Source organism: Neoarthrinium moseri (genome assembly GCF_022829205.1).
Source record: "Neoarthrinium moseri strain CBS 164.80 chromosome Unknown scaffold59_Wmoseri_CBS_16480, whole genome shotgun sequence".
NCBI classification, from domain to species: Eukaryota; Fungi; Ascomycota; class Sordariomycetes; order Amphisphaeriales; family Apiosporaceae; genus Neoarthrinium; species Neoarthrinium moseri.
This window is the reverse complement of record NW_026055173.1, coordinates 87,055-105,285: the sequence shown is the minus strand read 5'-3', so window position 1 is coordinate 105,285 and position 18,231 is coordinate 87,055. Positions and strand designations below refer to the sequence as shown.

At 51.2% G+C, this 18,231-nt stretch overlaps 5 protein-coding genes across 5 annotated transcripts; 1 reads left to right on the top strand and 4 right to left on the bottom strand.

The window, feature by feature from the left end:
- Positions 1–288: 288 nt before the first annotated feature.
- JN550_010818 (uncharacterized protein) lies at positions 289–1,040 on the bottom strand (the record flags this gene model as incomplete). The annotated part of the gene is made up of 2 exons (XM_049309114.1): positions 289–329; positions 383–1,040. 2 exons carry the CDS (start codon positions 1,038–1,040, stop codon positions 289–291), a joined length of 699 nt encoding a protein of 232 aa, XP_049167208.1.
- Positions 1,041–2,702: 1,662 nt separating this feature from the next.
- Positions 2,703–3,725, bottom strand: JN550_010817 (uncharacterized protein; the record flags this gene model as incomplete). The annotated part of the gene is made up of 2 exons (XM_049309113.1): positions 2,703–2,808; positions 2,971–3,725. The coding sequence occupies 2 exons, from the start codon at positions 3,723–3,725 to the stop codon at positions 2,703–2,705; spliced, it is 861 nt and encodes a 286-aa protein (XP_049167207.1).
- A 2,873-nt stretch (positions 3,726–6,598) lies between these two features.
- On the top strand, positions 6,599–8,358 carry JN550_010816 (uncharacterized protein; the record flags this gene model as incomplete). Its single annotated transcript, XM_049309112.1, has 2 exons — positions 6,599–8,218; positions 8,272–8,358. The coding sequence occupies 2 exons, from the start codon at positions 6,599–6,601 to the stop codon at positions 8,356–8,358; spliced, it is 1,707 nt and encodes a 568-aa protein (XP_049167206.1).
- A 3,119-nt stretch (positions 8,359–11,477) lies between these two features.
- On the bottom strand, positions 11,478–13,134 carry JN550_010815 (uncharacterized protein; the record flags this gene model as incomplete). Its single annotated transcript, XM_049309111.1, has 6 exons — positions 11,478–11,996; positions 12,052–12,156; positions 12,243–12,422; positions 12,493–12,698; positions 12,800–12,994; positions 13,059–13,134. The coding sequence occupies 6 exons, from the start codon at positions 13,132–13,134 to the stop codon at positions 11,478–11,480; spliced, it is 1,281 nt and encodes a 426-aa protein (XP_049167205.1).
- A 1,397-nt stretch (positions 13,135–14,531) lies between these two features.
- Positions 14,532–17,454, bottom strand: JN550_010814 (uncharacterized protein; the record flags this gene model as incomplete). The annotated part of the gene is made up of 4 exons (XM_049309110.1): positions 14,532–15,782; positions 15,833–16,190; positions 16,242–17,329; positions 17,389–17,454. 4 exons carry the CDS (start codon positions 17,452–17,454, stop codon positions 14,532–14,534), a joined length of 2,763 nt encoding a protein of 920 aa, XP_049167204.1.
- Positions 17,455–18,231: the final 777 nt, after the last annotated feature.

Below are 18,231 nucleotides of genomic sequence, written 5' to 3'. Positions count from 1 at the left end.
AGGTATGTATTGTTGACGGATTTTGTGCGTATAGGGAGTGATAAGTGGTAGTGCAATGTGTATCGCATTCATTCCTGCATGTATTTAGGTTTGGCCCAGGAAGCCTAATGTGAATATATGCAATTGTTCATAATCACCCTCAGACATCTTAGCTAAGGGTGCCATTGATGAGGTATAACCCACATTTTGGATCTGCTATAGACTGCGAGTTCCCTTATCATGGCCAGTATCAAGGTGTGCAATTAGACCTCGAGCATTCCCTCTCTGACAGTTCCACGACATGCATCACTAGTGGGTGGCATCCGGACCAAGCCCATTTCTCTCGCCCACTTCATGAACTCATTAGCATTTACCACATGAATGTACATTGAGGTTGACTTACCATCAAGCGCGACTAAGAACCGACTGACGCAGTTGTAGCAGCTCACCGTCGCCACCAGCTCGACGACCTCCCTCTCGTTGAAGAAGCTCCGGACCTCAGCAAACGTGGCGTCGTCGACCTTGACGTTCCGCGTCATCTCGTCCGTCAGCTTGAGCACCGCCCACTCCTTCTCGCCGAACCCGGCCGCGGTGCGCTTCTCCGCCGTCACGGAGGCCAGGTCGGTAGTCTTGACGAGGTCCATGGCGGCCTGGGACACGCCGGCGGCGACGGCCAGCGGCGCGTGGTGAGCCCACTCGTACCAGGCCTGGTTGCAGACGGCGACGCGCGAGATGGCCAGCTCGCGCACGGCGTCCGACAGCGTCGTCTTCGTCCGGATCGCCCCCAGGAACGAGTTCCACCCGTCCGCGACCGGCGGTGAGTGCAGCAGTGTCAGGTCCAGCGCCTGCAGCGGCCGCGGCGCCCGGCGCGCCCGCACGCGCTCCACGACCTCGAGGGCCTCGGGGTCCGTCGTCGTCGGCGGGTCGGGCGTGTATGGCAGACGCATGTTGGCGGCGGGCGTAGTCGTAATCGGGCGGGCGACGGCGGGGTGGTGGGATGTTCGGTTGATGGCACGAGCTGGACGATAAACCTGTTGCACGAAGCGACGGGCTCTGAACATGGGTCAAAATAATCTGATGTTTAGAGAAAAGGAAGGGCTAAGTCCCCCAGGAGAGCTATTTCTGGTTACCTCGGGCAATCGAGTGACACAAGATCCGAGTTTCGGAGCCGTGCGGAAGAGAACTCTCCCGGAAATGCGGGGGACGGCCGATGTGGGGTCCCGCCGTGAGTATAGTGGGGTGTCCATTTCATTGCGACATGTTACTTATACGATCGTCTGCCGCCCGTGTTGCGTGCGCGCAATGTGAGTGAGCCTTCATTGTCTCAAGATGATGCGAGAACTCCATGTTGCCGTCGGGCGACACTAAAGTAATATTTCTGCTGTATCCTAGAGGGCAAAATAGAAAGGAGTAAACCGAGCCGCAACCATGCTGAACAGCTTGAATTTGTATGCTAAGTACACACTATACTATACTTCAGTAGAAGCACATTTATAGACATCTGAAAATCTACTATTAGAGCTTTGTATACCTCTTCTTTCTCCGAGTTCATTGGATTACTACGTGATGATGGCCGCATGCCCTGCACCTTACAGGTTCCTCCTCCCTTCTTGATACGATGCACAACCAATCACGACCAGATATTGTTCATCTGCAACACTTCAGCAAACTATCAGGCTACGACTTCGCAGCCCGGCCTTATGGTATTACAGATCGTTGTCAGGAGCCCGAGTTTGGGTGTTCTTGGGGAGTCTCCTTTGGCAGGAGATAGTTAGGTTGGTTGAAAGTTAGGACAAGTGGGCAAATTGATAAAGTTGGGCACTGGACCCAATCTTTGCGACTACAATAAACAGCACGTTCTTCTCAATTGTAACGCGTTGGAAGATTGTCTAAAAGACCAGTATTGGTGTCCACGACGAAGTTCTTCTCAGTCTTCAGTTAGCATTTCATTCTACGGCCCTAGGCTGCCCCTTTTTAAGTTTCTCACTGCTGCGCTTTAAAGGAAGGAAAGGTGGCAAGTCGATTTTTAACTCGCTCAATCAGCGTGACAGGAGCTTCAACAACTATCAATAGAGTGTCTGTGGTGCTGCCAATAAGTAGTCCCTTTTTTTTTGAAGAAAAAAAAAAAAAAAGAAAAGAAAGAAAGAAAGAAACAAGTAAAAAGAATTTGGACCATGGTTGGGTTTGAACCAACATGTTAGATTTCCGCTTTACCAATTAAGCTACCTGGCCGACCGATGTGTTGGTGAAGCGCTTTGTCTCTGAATTGTTGGACCTCTGGTTTATTTCGCCATAATATTGTTTGTGTTGAAATCAATGATACCCTTAGCATGCCTATCATGCAGACTGCCCCGGGTTTAAGACAGAACCTTTAATCGATCCAGCGGTGCACTGCAGCTCTCCGAGCCCTGGCTCTAAGGCGTAAAAAGTCACAATTAATGACGGGTGATTGGTGATGCCAGCTGTTGAGTAAGGAACGTGAGACTCATCATTCACAAAACTGTCTGACTTTATCTAATACAAGTCCCCGCAAGCGGCTCCGTCCTGTGAAGAGGATGGTCGTAAAGAATAGAACAGAAAATAACCTAAAAGCATCCAATATATATGTTCCGCCTCTATGCTGTCTCATACCGGCGAGCGCAGCTGAGTATTTACATTTCCATCTTGTCTATATACAACGTCCTCCTTCTAACAGACTCTTCCTGTATTACCTGGCCAGGGACCTATTGGCTGGACTCAATGCCACGAGCGAATCGCTTGCGGGCCAAGGTGTACTCAATAGCACGCTTCTTGGCAGCCGGACTCTGGGTAAAGGCGACGGAACCACCACTATAGTGAAATACGTTAGCAATGTTCTTGCCAGGTGTGTCTGCTATGAGAGGTCCCATTGCTGGCGGCTGTGCGCACAACTTGTGCGCCTCCTCAGAAACGAGTCTTCAGAGCTTAAAATCTGCTAAAAGGGGGTAGTGAAGGGGGCTTGATGATACTTACAAGGGTCCAGCTAGGGCAGAGTTCTGTAGTCGTGCAATACAGACATTCTGAGCGCCACCAACAGAGCCCTGGCATGTCATGCCAGCGGGCATCTGAATCTTGACAGGGAAATCCATAGTAGTGGCAGCAGAGAGGCCACCAATGCCGATTCCAGGGACATCCTGGGTCACCTGTGCAGTCTTGAAGGCAGAGCTATCAGTGCCGCCGGATGTGGCATCGACAGCAGCCGTCAGGGGGCCGGCGCCGTCCTGGTTCACTTGGTGGAAAGTCATGGTGAGAGTACCATCGTCAGCCGTGGTCGGCATGCCTCCTGAAGCGGCACCAGTGGCGGCCTTCACACCAGTCTCGGAAGTGCCCTTGGGGGTCTTGGTACCGCCCCCTGTGGCGCGGATGGCGAGACCAGCGTATCGGGCCTTGTTCTCGGCGTGGAGGTCACGAGCGGCCTTGGCAGCGGTGGTGTTGCCGCCGGCACCGTCCATGAACAGGGCGACCATCTTCGCAGCGTCGACGGGCCCGCCGCCGTTGGTACGGCCGAGTGCCGAAGCCTTTGAGGTTCCAAGTTCTCTGTCTCGGATGATGGAGGTATCAGCCTCTGAGCCGCACTTCGGTGTGGCACAGTCCCGAGGGGTGCCATCAGCTACTGAGAGACCGGGAAGGTTTACACCGTTGGCGCCCTGGACCTCGGTGATGACACCGTGGGCAAAGACATTGGTGGCAGCGAAAGCTGCAATAAGGATGGTGCTAGCGTACTTCATCGTGAACGGTTAAGAGAGTTGGCTGAAAGACGGTTGGATGTAGTAAAGAGATATGACCAAAGGAGAAAAACTGATTAGCAACCAGGAGCACCGGGCTCTAGAAGAAGGGGAAAGATGGTGGAAGAGTTGATTGATGCTTGATGATAGAGAATCCGATCTCTGGGCCGGAGTCGTTGTCCATCTTATAGTGTGGTCTTGGCTGACAGCTCTTGGTAAAGCTTGGTTTGCTTGGCGAACGTATCTCCCGCTCGGTGTCCTCGGCACAGGATACCCTCATGCCTTGCTGCGCCTGTGTTTGAGACTACTCGGTCGAAGGAGGTCTGGATATTGTGAATAAGGCAAACAACAAGATCAGGCGAAGCAATGATCTGACCTTGGGTCAGGGGTACTGTCGATCTGGAAACAGGGGCCGGGAGGTATTCCAGTAGCTTGAACAAACGGGAGTGCAAATAAAATCACCGAAGTGATGCGATTGGTTAAACGAAACAACACAATAGCCCAGTATATCCAAGTCTAATTGGTGGGGCCGTGGTGGGAGCGCCCCGGAAAAGCGACCACCATCGAAGCATGATGCGCTTGCGGGAGATCGTAGCGTAGAGGAGATCCGCAAACCATGGAGAACCCCGTTGCGACAAGGGGCCACCGCGTAGCACTGCCCGGCAGTGTCGTTTCTTTGCAGTTTTAAGCTCGTGGTCTCTGGGCGCTAGGAACGAAGTAGGTCTCGATTAGGGAAGATTTGGGCCTGAAACGATGCATCAGTGGTTGATAACTGCGCAAGCTATGACAATCTCGGCTCTGGATCCGAAGCCGTGACAGGGGTTTTGTTTTCAAAATTTGGAAATTCCAGGTGGAAGCTCAAACGTGGAACGTCTGAGAGGACTCGGACCTCGACGTCGTCACCACCAGCGAGTATCAGCCCCACTTCAAGAGTGCCATGTCGCCCATGAGCCGAACTACTTTGAGCCTCAATCGTGCCTGAGCTTCCGGTAACACAGACTCTCGCAAGATTACTCATTCTCAGCTATGAATGAAATGCAATGTTCTAGTTTCCTCGTATCGACCAGGGGCTTCAGCGACTAGTTGAAACACCCTAGAACAGATCTCAATACCATTGCCACAGATGACTAATGGACCAGATGATAGTCACGCACAGGTGTAAGCTCCATATTCTTGAAGGAGCTCAGTAATCCACTTGATCCAATCGCATCTTCCGGCGCAATGAAACAGGCAGGCGGCCTCAAAACACCGGCTTGCAAGTTCAGCCTGAGCAATCCAAGTCCGGTTCTCGTATAATTGCAAAAGATCAACGTAGTATTTACCGCTGGACTCTTAATTCAGTGCGCTAAGATAAGTGACAAGATGCGCCGAGAAAACTGACAGGCCTTGGTCAGTCTGAAATTCATCTTGACTTCCCTCTTGGCAGTCTTGGGTCCTTTAGAAGGTCTATTTTATGAACACCCAAAATTGAATTTTGAGAAGTCAGACGACATTGTGGGCACAACTTGGGACTAAATTGGCGTTGAAATCACCACCAACTTAATTACCACTTAGTTTCCTGAAGATAGCAATTGAGTTTCTACTCGGGTTCTTTCAAAGCGAGGCTTGAAATGAAACATAACTTGCTTGTGACGCACCACAGAAATTCCCTGTCGGGTGAGAGTATCGGTTTATACCATTGGCTCCTTAATTATCGGGCTTGGCGTTGCTCACGTGGACATTGACACTCGTTCCCTTACAGGTATGACTTCGATTTGTGTGTGGTCGAATTGCTTGACGAGATGGATATTCCATATTTTGGATTCCAACAATTTCTTATGACCGACTGACAGTAGGCTGTGAAGAACATATGTTAGGTGCCCGCTAAAGCTAACTTAAGCAGCGTAGAGCATTAATAACGTCGTGATGTACTGTAGAATGGAGATCCGCCAATAGTTGCAGCTGCACCTACCGTATAAGTCTCCTTCAAATGCACAAATTCGTTTAATCAGATTCATCTCCCCATGCCTTTTAATCGTCTTCCTTGGAAATCCTTGTTATGTGCCGAATGGTGGCATCTTTCGGACCTTTAGGTGAAGAGACCAATGAAGGGTAGTTGGCTAGGATTATACAGTAGCTGCACGCTCTGGTGTAATCGCCGGAGAGATCATTGACCCAGGCATTGCATGATGATGGATTTTCATATTGTGAATTGGCACCCAAAGAGGTAGAAAGGGTTTAAATGAGCTGAATTTCTTTACAGAGTACACGACCACAATGATGCGTAATCAACCAGAGAAGAACTGGGGGCCTGATCGCCGTTCGGTCGGAGAAGCTGGATCCTCCGCCCTCCACATTTACCCCATAACTTCCCAAGGGGCGGACCAGGATCCAGGCACGGGCGGGCGTCCTCTATGCCACTTTGGGTATTCCAGCCTCGGCATACCTCGCTGACCCCAGCATTTCTCCGCATTCTCATCATCAACCTCCACTACGCGATGCGGGGATCGTGGCCGTTAATAGCGCTGCCCGAGCGACAGCGCCGTGCTTGTCGATTAGACGGCCAATCATGAATCGCAGGGACCGAGGAAAGGCTTGGAGGTATTTCTTGGAGGCTGTTGGCCCGAACCTACGGACGAATAGATAACCGAGCCGTTCGCTGGGGGCTTTTTTTTTCAAAAGCATGCAAATGTCGTCGTCCTTTGACTTGAACCGTACCCTTGGGAGAGTCTCCGGAGCTTGTTGACCTTTCTGAGCCGAAAAACAAGCGAATACGTCTCAGCCTCGGACCGAGTCTTTACATTTGAGTTTTCCGCATTTCAACCAAATACGTTATAGCATTACATTTGTTGTACGCGCTGCCTGCTACGTGAAGCCTCATCTTGAACAAGATCACGATGCCGATTCGCAGTCGTTGGAGTGTGGACATACCTGAAGGGTCCCTGCCCCGATGGGTGTTTGGCTCATCATTCGAACCGCTGCCCGACACGCCTCAATTCATTGACCCTGAGCGACCAGACACTCACTTCCTGACACTATCTCAATACCGGCTATGGTCTAAACGAATTGCGGTGGGGCTTACGGAGGCTGGGCTGAGGCCAGGCGACAGAGTTCTGCTCTTTTCCGGAAACAAACTGTTTACGCCCATCATCTTCATGGGAGTGCTGATGGCTGGCGGCGTCTTCACAGGAGCAAACCCGAGTTTCGTAGCCAGAGAGCTAGCGTACCAGCTTAAGGACAGCGGTGCCTCGTTCCTCATTGCTGCCGATACCAGCATCGAGATCGCTCTGGAAGGAGCAGCTCAGGCCGGCCTCTCCAAGCATCGAGTCTACAGCTTCGATTCGACAGGCTTGGACCCAACGCCAGGAAAGGCGCCATCTGGCACAAAACACTGGACCACTTTGCTGGCACCAATTGAAAAGGCAGAAAGATGGGACTGGGTAGAGCCCGCAGACTCAAAAACTGCGACGTGCTGTCTAAACTATTCATCAGGGACCACAGGCGTGCCCAAAGGTGTCGAGATCACGCACTACTCCTATATCGCCAACGGGGTAGGCGTGATCTACACAGGGAAGCTGGCAGAGGATTTTGACGAGGCAAACAAACGCGCTAAGCAGTTGTGCTTCCTTCCGATGTATCATGCTTTCGGCCAGACATACTTTACTTGCAACTTCCCAAAGCTGCAAGTTCCCGTCTATATCATGCCGGCTTTCGACTTTGTTAAGATGCTCGAGTACATCCAGAAGTACCGGATAACCACTCTCACCTGCGTTCCCCCGATTGTTGTGGCCTTGGCAAAGCATCCTCTGGCTCGTAAATACGACCTCAGCTCTATTGAAAGCATTGGCTCAGGGGCTGCACCTCTGAGCACTGAGATCGGTGAAGAAGTTGCGAAGCTCTGGCCCCCGGGTGCAGTCAATATCCGCCAGGGATGGGGTATGACGGAGGTAACTTGTACCTGCCTGAGCTGGGACCCCAACAGCACCTTGAAGAGCCTGGCAGTGGGAGAGATGCAGCCCAACTGCTCAGCCAAGCTGATGAGATTGGATGGTTCCGGTGAGATTACCAAGGCGAATGAGTCCGGTGAACTGTGGGTTTCTGGGCCGAACCTGATGAAGGGCTACTGGAACAAGCCTGAGGCGACAGCGAACACAATTCACATAGATGCGGACGGCACACGATGGTTGAAGACGGGTGACATTGCTTATGTCGAGACCTACGCCCCCGGTGGACTCTGGAACGTCATCGATAGATTGAAGGAACTGATCAAGGTCAAGGGCAATCAGGTAGCTCCGGCGGAGCTGGAAGGTGTGCTCCTTGAGAACAAAGCTGTGCTTGATGCTGCGGTTGTGGGCGTTACGATAAATGGCGAAGAGCTACCTCGCGCCTACGTTGTTCCTAACCCGGCCATCAAAGTCACGGAGAAGGAAATCGCCTCGTGGATGGAGAACAAAGTCATCCGGTATAAGTGGCTGAAAGGAGGTGTGGTCTTCGTGCCAGAAGTACCCAAGAACCCAGTAAGTGCTTCCTTTGAACCAGTTTATCGATCATTGACTAAGGGGTTGCACAGTCCGGCAAGATCCTACGAAAAGAGCTCAGGGATCGAGCTGCGAAGGAGGTCGGAGACAGGAAGCCAGCAGCCTCCAAACTGGCATAAATCATCATTCCACATGTCTAAAATGATTGTCTGTTGAAGGCACACACCAAGATAGATCAGAACAGTGTGCCACTACTTTGCCATATTAGAGGAGCAGCCAAAGAGATGGCTCTTTCAGCCACGCTATATATAACGTGAGATCGTGGCGCGCACATATTAATATTACATTTGGATTCGGGAACCTCCAAATCACGCCTGCAAATGGTTATCTTGGCTGTGGACATTGAGATATTTTGATAATATGAGCGAAAACGGGGGCATTATGGAATTGTAAAAACTCTTCGATTATTCTAGATTATGAAGCCATCAGAACAAGTCATAGTAAATTGTTTACCTCGAAATAAAATTTCAAAGTGTTCCCGAAACGACCCTAAACCATTCTTTACGGCTCTCGGGTATTACCAAGTATTGCGGAGAACAGCTATCGCCTATATGCCATGTGACCCTCTCGAAGCACCGTAAATATGCTCTAAGCTACCTTGACCACTCACCTCCCAAGATGCAGACCTTTCCCAGCTTGGGGCACCACCCGAAAGTGAGAGTGACCCCGGATTACAGAATTTGGTCCTCAACATCGCGCAAAGAAGTGGTGTCCAGTACTGTCAGATCTTCCCACGCCTGTTCGATAAGATCTTGACTCTCGCCGGCATCAGAATTATGCGTCTTTGCCGACTCATTGAAGAATAGCTGGGTCCAAGCTGTGTCCTTCCAGACAAGATTGGCGGCAGCCAGTATCCCACTCTCATCAATGATTGCACCAATATTTCGAGGGTTCAAAGACAACTTCGAAAGCCGCAGTTTTTACATATTGCGATGGGTTTGTTGGCACAAAGGGAGAGTCCGCAACTAGCCAGTGTCAGCGACACCAATGCAGGTGCGAAAAGTATTGTAGTCACCCACCACTTAGTACAACAGACCACCCCCTTCCGCCAGTTATCCATGAGGTTCATTTCGAGATTAACCACATTCATTTTGTCAGTGAAAGCTTGCTCCCCCTTCTGGCGCACACATTCATCAAACTCCGCAAAAGGAAAGAGTTGCCTGCCACAACCATTGATAGAAGCGTCGACATCCCAGAATCCATCCGGAAACTGTGTCAATACGCTCTCCCTTTCTGAAAGTTTTCTGATTTTCACACATAGCCAATCTGCTTCAGAAAATGCAGGATTGACTTTCACCATTGAATTGTAGTCTATACTGATCTCATTGGCGCCCCTCAACTCGCTGTAGGGGTGCCCCCTAACTTTACATTCTGGATTCGATATGAGTAAGAACGTTTCACTTGGAAGGAATGTATTAGCTGAGCATGTGTGGTCTCCCCATAAGTTCAACGCAGTTACAGCTGTGTCGTCGAAAAATCCAATCTCAATCTAATCCACCGGCTCCTGTCGCTTCGTTAGGCGAATCGATTTGCGACGCCCGATAGACTCAAGGCAGAAAATAATCTTCGCATTTACAATGTTCAATCCGCCGTCGAGGAATGATCTCAGGCTCATTAGCCCCGGAACCTTATTTTGTGGATTTGTGTCTAGTCCCAGGGGGTATCTGAAAGCCTGGTAATCGTCTGATGGAGTGGAGTCTTGGTGCAACACGATATGGGTTGCTCCATTGCACCCGGGGCATATCATCGTAGAGACACTGGTAAACGGTATGTAGCCAACATCAGCCTTAGCCGAGTCGGACATGTACGTTGTGCAGATGGTGATTCTCTGGCTGAATACGAGAAAGGAGCCTGCTGTCTTGGTGTAGAACAGGTTGACCTAATATTCCAAGTTCAGCCGTGTCTGTGCCGACCCACTGGAGTAGTGATATAAATACGGCAATAGCCCCAGTTCCATTACTCATTAAAATGAGACAACGACCTTCGGAAGAAGGCTGAGCTTGGCCGTTGCCAGTTGCAATTGAGTAGTTCAGAACTCTACCGGTGATTTCGTAATCGCGAGGACTCGTCTCGAGAAGGGCGTTAGGCCTTTTGTGGTATTCCCTGGAAGGTGACCAAGGCGACGTGAACGGATGAAGTACACCTGATACTCCGTTTATGTGAAGCCATCTCCAGTAGCAGAAGTCTGTGGCTTCTCATCAGATCGAATAAATACCTCGCGCTGGTAGAAAGACTGGATGGATCGAAAAGATGAACCCATCTTGAACGTCACTGTCGTAGATTGCCCGCACGGAGTGTTCGCCGCCCGGCTAGGAATACAGTTCACCAAGCGTAACGTTTCGAGAAGATTGAAAATGAAGGGAATTCCCGTAGTTCTTGCCAACTCATCTGTACTACCATAATCTCTTCATCTTTTGAGTGATAACCAACTCCATGACTAAATTCATGCCCAAAAAAACTACAGGAGCCAGTTTGCCAGCAATCAGTGTCTGATAGAAATCTCACCCGTGCGCTTTTGATTTCCGCCATTCCTAGCCGCCGCTACATACCCCGGCCGCACTGCACACCGTTTCAAAGCCGGGCTTGCCATTTCTTAATATAGAAGCCCCTCGTAGCAGGCCCTTTTCATAATAGCCTTTCACCTGCGGCTCGGTGGCCAAACCGGCCCCGTAGCGTATGCGCTACGTTACACATATATAAAATGTGCTGCCCTCCAGGCCCTTCTAGAGGACAAAACTCAGTCTTACATTGTAGCTACCCCATACTGAACCTGATTATCGTACCTGGCCTCATTATCTCCTCTGATATAATAGCCTGCGGCGCATCGATAAGTATGAGTAAAGATAGAGGAACGACAGTCATAAGTCTGACTGCTTACTGCAGACATACTCTTGTCTGTTATACGGCCACTGCCTATACGTCCAGAGTGTTATCGAAAATCAATCATCTCACAATGAGTTGTAATTCCCAATACATGGGTTTCTGCATTGCACAATACTCTGCTGCCCATTACCATCACAGAGTATGATGTGACTCGTAGCTTTATATAACTTATTTGCTGTCTCGACATGAATTTTTGATACCTTTTCGAACCGCAGGATTTATCCCCGCTGGCGTGGACACAAGAAGACTGCAGAGGACCACACAAGGCACCCCTGGTATCATGAAACAAGAAACACCAAATGCTCCCGACGTTCCAGAAATACTAGGCTAGATTAACTATTTGAATACCGCGGTATTAATACACAGGCCCCTGAAAGCCTTGGTCTTGCCCTGCAAGCCCCCTCCGAACCTGAGTTGTCGGCGAACCTCGCTTGAATGCCGATACAGTGCGCAGTGTGATGATCAGGGTATTCAAAATAATGAACATTACCACAGCCTCAGCAAACTGCCTCACTCTGCATGGCAGGGTTGTTTTAGAGCCCATCGCTGCGGCAGCACCGTCAGGATCCTTCCTCCATCTGTCACAAACCTCGAGGAAGAGTTTAGGGTCATCCGTGATAACCCCATCAAGCTCATGCTGTATACTCCACTCCATCCAACGTTCTTCGTTGACTGTCCAGCCAAAGACGAGACGGTTGATCTTCCTGGCATGCCTCAAGAATCGAGCACCAAACGGGCCGGTCAAACTGTGCAGAAGTAGGTTGAAATTCATATTGGGAACGTGCGACAACGCGGTAGCGTATGCCAGAGACCAGCCGATAAAGGCGAGTGGAAATTCTGGGAGAAGCTTCTTGCTTAGCCGCACGTAGTTTGCCTAGGATAGGTATCAGTCTGTGAGCGTATGCATGAGAAACTCCGTGGCCGCTTACGTTCCAGCAACCCAGTATGATGCGTGTATTCCATGGTATCCTCGCCGGGACAGAGGCTATGGTTTCCGCTAACCGGGTGAGCAATTCACTGGCATCGTCATCTCTCTGAAAATTCTGCATTAGTATCGGACACGACACTGTGACTCTAATACTTCGCCCATGGCGCATCTTCAAAAGGGGCGAAGAAGTACCTTGACATCGAGCAGGAGCCACACATGCTCTTGTTGAGGCTGGGCGAGATATTCGAGAAGATCAATCAAGCGCGGCATTGGTAAATTCGGCTTGCGCAAGGTGCGTAGTGTACTGAGATAATCCCAATCATAATCGGCAACTTTCGCATCTATGCCGAAACATCTCTTAAGAGTAGGGTCCTACATGGCCGTTAGTGGGACGGGTCGAGGTGCTCGCAGGCAGCGTCAAGGCATCAGCAGCGGCACCTACATGTGACAAAACGACAACGCCCTCTTTCGAAAGGTGCAGATCTGATTCAATAGCATGGGCGCCGATCTCTACTGCGCTCCGGAATGCGGCCATGGTGTTTTCCGGAAACGCTACCTTGTACCCACGGTGCGCGATGGCCTGCGGGAGCCGGCTTGGCTTCGCATGGCGGCTGCTTCCCGTGCTTAATGCCCGGGCGAACCCAGCAGCTATGGAGACACTTTGTCAACCAACCCGCCATTAAACTGGTTCGAAGGATGTTGCTGTCGCAACTTCTCCTTTTGACCATTGAAGCTGGGGGCAGACTTACCAGGCGGGCCCTTGCTCAGCTCGTCATTTGGACTCAGCAGCGGCGTGGACTCATCGGCCTTCATGGCGGCGCTGACGGTCGTAGCAGCAGCGCGCGGAACCACCGGTTTCTTCTCAGACAGTGGTAGAGAAAGTGGGGATGCAGCCGATTCGAGCGGCCTCTTGTTATTGCGCAACAAGCGCTCAGGAATGCAGGCTAGGAAATTGGGAAGAAACGGCATTTCTCAAAGAATTCTAGAGGTAGGGCATCGCAAACACACCTGTTGCTGTCGACGTTGACGACGTGGAATTGGTGGCGGCCCTACTGTGAGGGTAAAACGCATAGTTGGGAACCATCGCGGATATAATCGGCAACTACACTTAGGGTCGCTGGCGGAGTTGCTTAACGAGTGCGGCGCGGGGGCCAATCCACCTAATACCCGCTACTTCCGGCTTCTTGCAGACTGCTGGGTGCCAATCGTGGACTCGTGATCTACCGCGGCGCTCGGAGTGCCAGGGTTCCGAGTGGGTTTGGTGGTGAAATCGGCCTTTGTGGCGTCTGGCTTGAGGATAACCCGTTCTTAGGACGTTGATAACTTGGGTCTGGGCCACGACAAGAATTTCGATGAGTAAATCCGACAAGGAGAAGTACGGTTGGGTCGGACGTCATGCAACTGACCCCGGTCAATCAGCAGGAAACACAGCGGAATCTGTATGAGGTTCACAGAGTCGATACGATGGACACGGCCGCTGCAAGAGAGAAAAACAGACGAAAAGCTTCGAAGCCTTAGGCGAGAGCGCCAAAGACATTTTAAGGTGTTATCTTTGGAAAGCGACAGAGGCAGCCGATCCCGTCTGGCACCACTGATCTTCGTGACTGGGACATGGGACGTCTTGGAACAGCCCCTTTTGCATCCAAACAAAGGGAAAAATGCCTCGTTTCACGAACCGACGAGTAAACCGCGGTGTTGACTCCGTGCAAGGCCGCCGTGGAGCAGGTGTCGCGAAACGTCCCATAGCCTCGAAGCATATTCTTTTTAAGCTTATGTCTTCCCAGGACCCTGGGCGCCGAAGATGCAAGGGTGAGACACCAGGTCTAAAAAAAGACGTGTGCAAAGTCTTGACTGCCGTCCACGCCTTCCGACATGCTCAAATGTGGGCCTGGAGACGCTGCGTCCAGACATCCCGACGTCGTTTTATCAGATCTGGGTGCAACATGTTGGGTTTCAGAAGCCTTGCTTTGCGTTGGGGTGCGGTGCCTGACCTGGAGCCACCGATTTGGGCGGGACGTTCCCGTTGTGGAGCTGAGCTTGGCTGACAACAACACACGTTATCATGAGAATACGGATAGAGGAGTTACCCAGTTAAACTCAAAGTTGTATACTTGACAGGCAAAGACTACGATAATTCCAATTGACGCCACCGGCCTGATCCGACCGCGTCCCCTCACGATATCGAAGCCGAGTATCTACCGATCACAAAAAGGAGACATAGTAAAGACGGGCAGCCTGCTGCTAACAGGACGTCGGCCTGGTTCTGAAAAAAGTTTCATTAACCATACAAAAGCGAAGAAATCTGATCGTACCCCCAGTCATGAGTTGTCATAATACCGAAACACCTACAGCCGTCTCAGGGATATCAATGTAATATGGCGAAGAAATTCCCATTTAATCGAATGATAAGTGAGAGCCTCGCTTGCTTGGATGTTGCAACAAGTGGCACCTTCGATAGCTTCCAGATTATCCGCCCATTTCTCATATTCCAAGGTTCAAGTCCAGCCCGTCCAACACTAATCCACCGTCGTTCGGGGGTCGGTTCGGATGTAACAAGCTGTTACGGAAGTCATCATGTCCTAAGCTGTAGTAGACGTCGTTTGGTGCTAGCTCTTCCCCGGAGCTGAGACTATCATCGCTTAAGCTTAGGACGCTCTGAGGGGGAGCCGGGTTGGAGTTCAGGTCTCCGAGATTGAACCCCGCTAGATCCCAGGAGTCCGGAGACCAATCGTTATAGTTGGTGGCAACGGTTGTGGGGGTCTCGAGAGAGAGACCAGGACCTCCGTAGATTGCATCGTAGAGGTTGACTTGCCCCCCGTCCAGTGAACCGAGTAGTGACTCCCACTCTGTAGCTGACATTCCTCCTCCTGAGCCGGCTTTAGTTACAGGCGTGTTCGCCGAGTATGATGGCGAGCGTGTTTGCTGACCCTGCGCGACATGTTGCGGGGCCGGCATTCTTGTTTGCATGGGTGAAGGTGGTTGCGGCGTCATTGAGCTGGCTCCAAGAGACAAGTAGTCAAGGTTCGACTTGCCTCTGTTCGTTGGGGCGAGTCTCATCATGCTTTGTTGGATTTGTGAGATGGAGAACCGGGAATCGGGATGAGGTATCGACGGTCTTTGCATAGCATCATCGAAAGATGCACGCGACGGCGAGCGATAAAGCTCAGGTCTGACTGCGGACGAGTGTGGCAATGTCATCCGTCTGAGTTTTTCCTGCTGTGACAACAGGTCTGTCTCACTCATGGTCATACTTGAGTGTCGACCAAGACTATAGAAAGATTTCCTAGGCATAGCAGCCTGTGGCGAAGGCTTAGGCATCTTCGAAGGCGCAGATGAAGTTGGACTTGCACCGCTAGATGCGGGCGATGCAGGCTCATCGACGGAGATCAGCATCGCTGCGACTCTTTTCAGATCATGCGCGCCTGCCGCCTTGGCCTTCGTGAAGCCTTTCAGTACGCTGTTGACTAAACGCTCCGCGTCCTTCACGAGTCTGCTGTCCTGCTTCAGGTCGAGTGTTTGGTACAACAAAGTCATGGCACATAGCATGAGCACGTCAGTCTTGTTAAGACAGAAAGAAAACGACATGCTTCTCTCTTCCAACAAGTGCACGATCTGGACCATATGCTTGCTTGACTCGCCGATCGCGAGAAGAGACGGCGCGGCCTTGGGGCCCAGGCTAGAACCAACAGCAGGTCGATGTATCAGGGTCCGAATATAATACAAAGCAAGCGCCTGCGAAGGTCAGAACTGTCTGTATTTAGTGTTTATCAAGAAAGACTTACGAGAATTGGGGACCGACTTCCGGTAACGTCAGTCGAGGGCTTGTCCTGCGCGAAGGTCAACTTGAGATGTGCGGGGAGATTTTCATCCCAATCCGATAGTTCGGCATCCAGAGCTGACATCTGTTGCAACGACAGATCGTATGAAGTAGCGGCAGGGTAACTCTTCTCAAGCACCTTGGAGAGAATCCGTGACACTCTGAACAGCGCTAATGCACTCGACAACTTGGTATATTCTCCAGGGAGAGTTGGCTGGAATCCCTTTTCGGTGACATACTCGTCATCACAGTCGGAGGGATATTCAGCGTGCACATCCTCCTCTTTAAGGACCTTTGGCAGCCCAAGTATAGCAGCAGAAAAGCTTTGCAGTGTGAGTAGCAGTGCAATATAAGTGTTGGGAATTGAAACTTACCAGTCAAGAGTGTATAAGGTCCAGAAAACCTTCTTTCTGGTCTCGATAGTAAGAGCCCCAAAGGAGAACCGTTTCTGACTTTGATGCAATCCCAGCCGATGAGATAACGCAACGGCGACGCCCTTATAATGAATGAGGCGCTTGTAGTCAGCACGGATGGTGCAATACATCAATGCAAGAACAAGGCATTGCAGAGTGTTCATCGTGTTCTCCATTAGAATCGCGTCTAAAGCCTTCTGCCACTGGATTTCACAAGCAGCGATTTGTTCAGTATCCGGGAGGTCGCTGGAAAGTGCAGCGATACTGAAGACCAGGTTGAGTTGAGCAACCTGGTGGCTACCCTTCATCTTATCGGCATCGGCGACGAACTCTTCATAGATTCGGAGGAAAGTCGGCTTATGTAGGACGGGGAATAACGGTGCCCACTCTTGGAAATAGATGTTGACGCATCTATCAGTAAAGAGCCGGGGCGGTATTCTCATGGACGATGACGGTGGTTGTGTTACCAAGGGGTAGCACCCTTGGATGTGCAAGAAGGCTTCAGGGTTGAAGTCCGAGCAAGATTTCCCGCTCTCCTGGATTTTGCGTTTGAAGGTCTCTGCAAAGACGGTTAGACTCGTAGGGCAGCGCGTTCGTCCTATAGGGTGCTCACCAATGAACGAGCGACCGCTCGAAGGGCCCATGAAATAAGAATCCGAATTTTCCACCCCAAGCAGCAGAGGTGACGCCTGTACGCGGAATGTATCTTCCTTCGCTGGCGACGGGGATCTCTTGGACGCTGCTGCGCTGGCGCCGGGTGTCGCACTGGCAACAGAACCCACAGACGGACGTCGTTGATGATGATGACTATGCATCTTGGATAGCATGTCAATTTTTTCGTCTTTCTCGTCGAGCAAATCCTTCAACTCCCTATTTTCAGCCTCCAGCGCCCTTACCCTTTCTTCTAATGACTCGGTGTAGCCGCGCGGGAACGCGCGTCGGCTGAGTTTGTCGCTGGTGCGACATTCAAACCCGACGTTGGCACACTGCGAGCAGCATGGACGGATGCCATCGCAGCGGATCTTCTTGCTGCGGCACCGATCGCAAGCCTGTCATGTACTGTGAGTATAGGGATCCCCGGAAGGGCAGGGGCAGATGTTTTACTCACCTGGGCAATCCGGCTTTGCGAGCTTGTGCCCACCTTGATAACTTTCATCGGCAGAATTCCAGGCATCTTGACGATATGATCGCGCCTGACTTGTATTCTCGATCTCTGAACTCTCTTAATGTAATCCTCGAAACACGTTAAGCCCTGAGTGCTGGTGGTGAGGATAAAGTAGCTGCGGCGAGGGCAAGTCGCGTACACAGAGTTCCCTAGCAGCTGCCGAAACCGCGCATTTCCGAAACCGCTGGCGTTGCTTGACAAAATACAGTCTTTTTCTACCACAGCCTACAGCGATCTTTGATGGGGAGCACAGACGTATCAACCCAACAGTGTGAGCGAGCTGATGTTGCTTTCTTTTATCGCGTGAGTTCTCTGCTGGCTGCAAAATCCGGGGTAGCGTCGAGGGACCAGCAAGTAGGAAACAAGAGAAATAAGAAGGATTATGAACAGGATGGAGAGAATGCGGGTGAGACTGTGGGGCCTGAGAAAACCCACCGGAGGGGGCGGCGTGCCAATCCTCTAGGCGGGGGGGGGGGGGGGGGGGGCCTATCGTCAGCCTGCCAATGAGCTACAGTATACGAATCCGGGGAGAGCAAGGATGGGTGATGGTTGACGATCATCACTAGAGGGTACGTGACCCCCGTTTAGGGCGACCGATACGTCTCCCCCCTCTTTCCTTCTTCTGGCCTCCGAGTTTTCGTCTGCCAAGCAGGGTCAGGTCGCCAGAGCGTACGGAATGCTGGTAGCGCTCAAACGTCGCTATCGTTGGATTAGGTATAGCATATAGGCCGTAGGACTTAGCACCAACTGGGGCTCGCCATGCGCTTTCTACTAATGTATGATTGG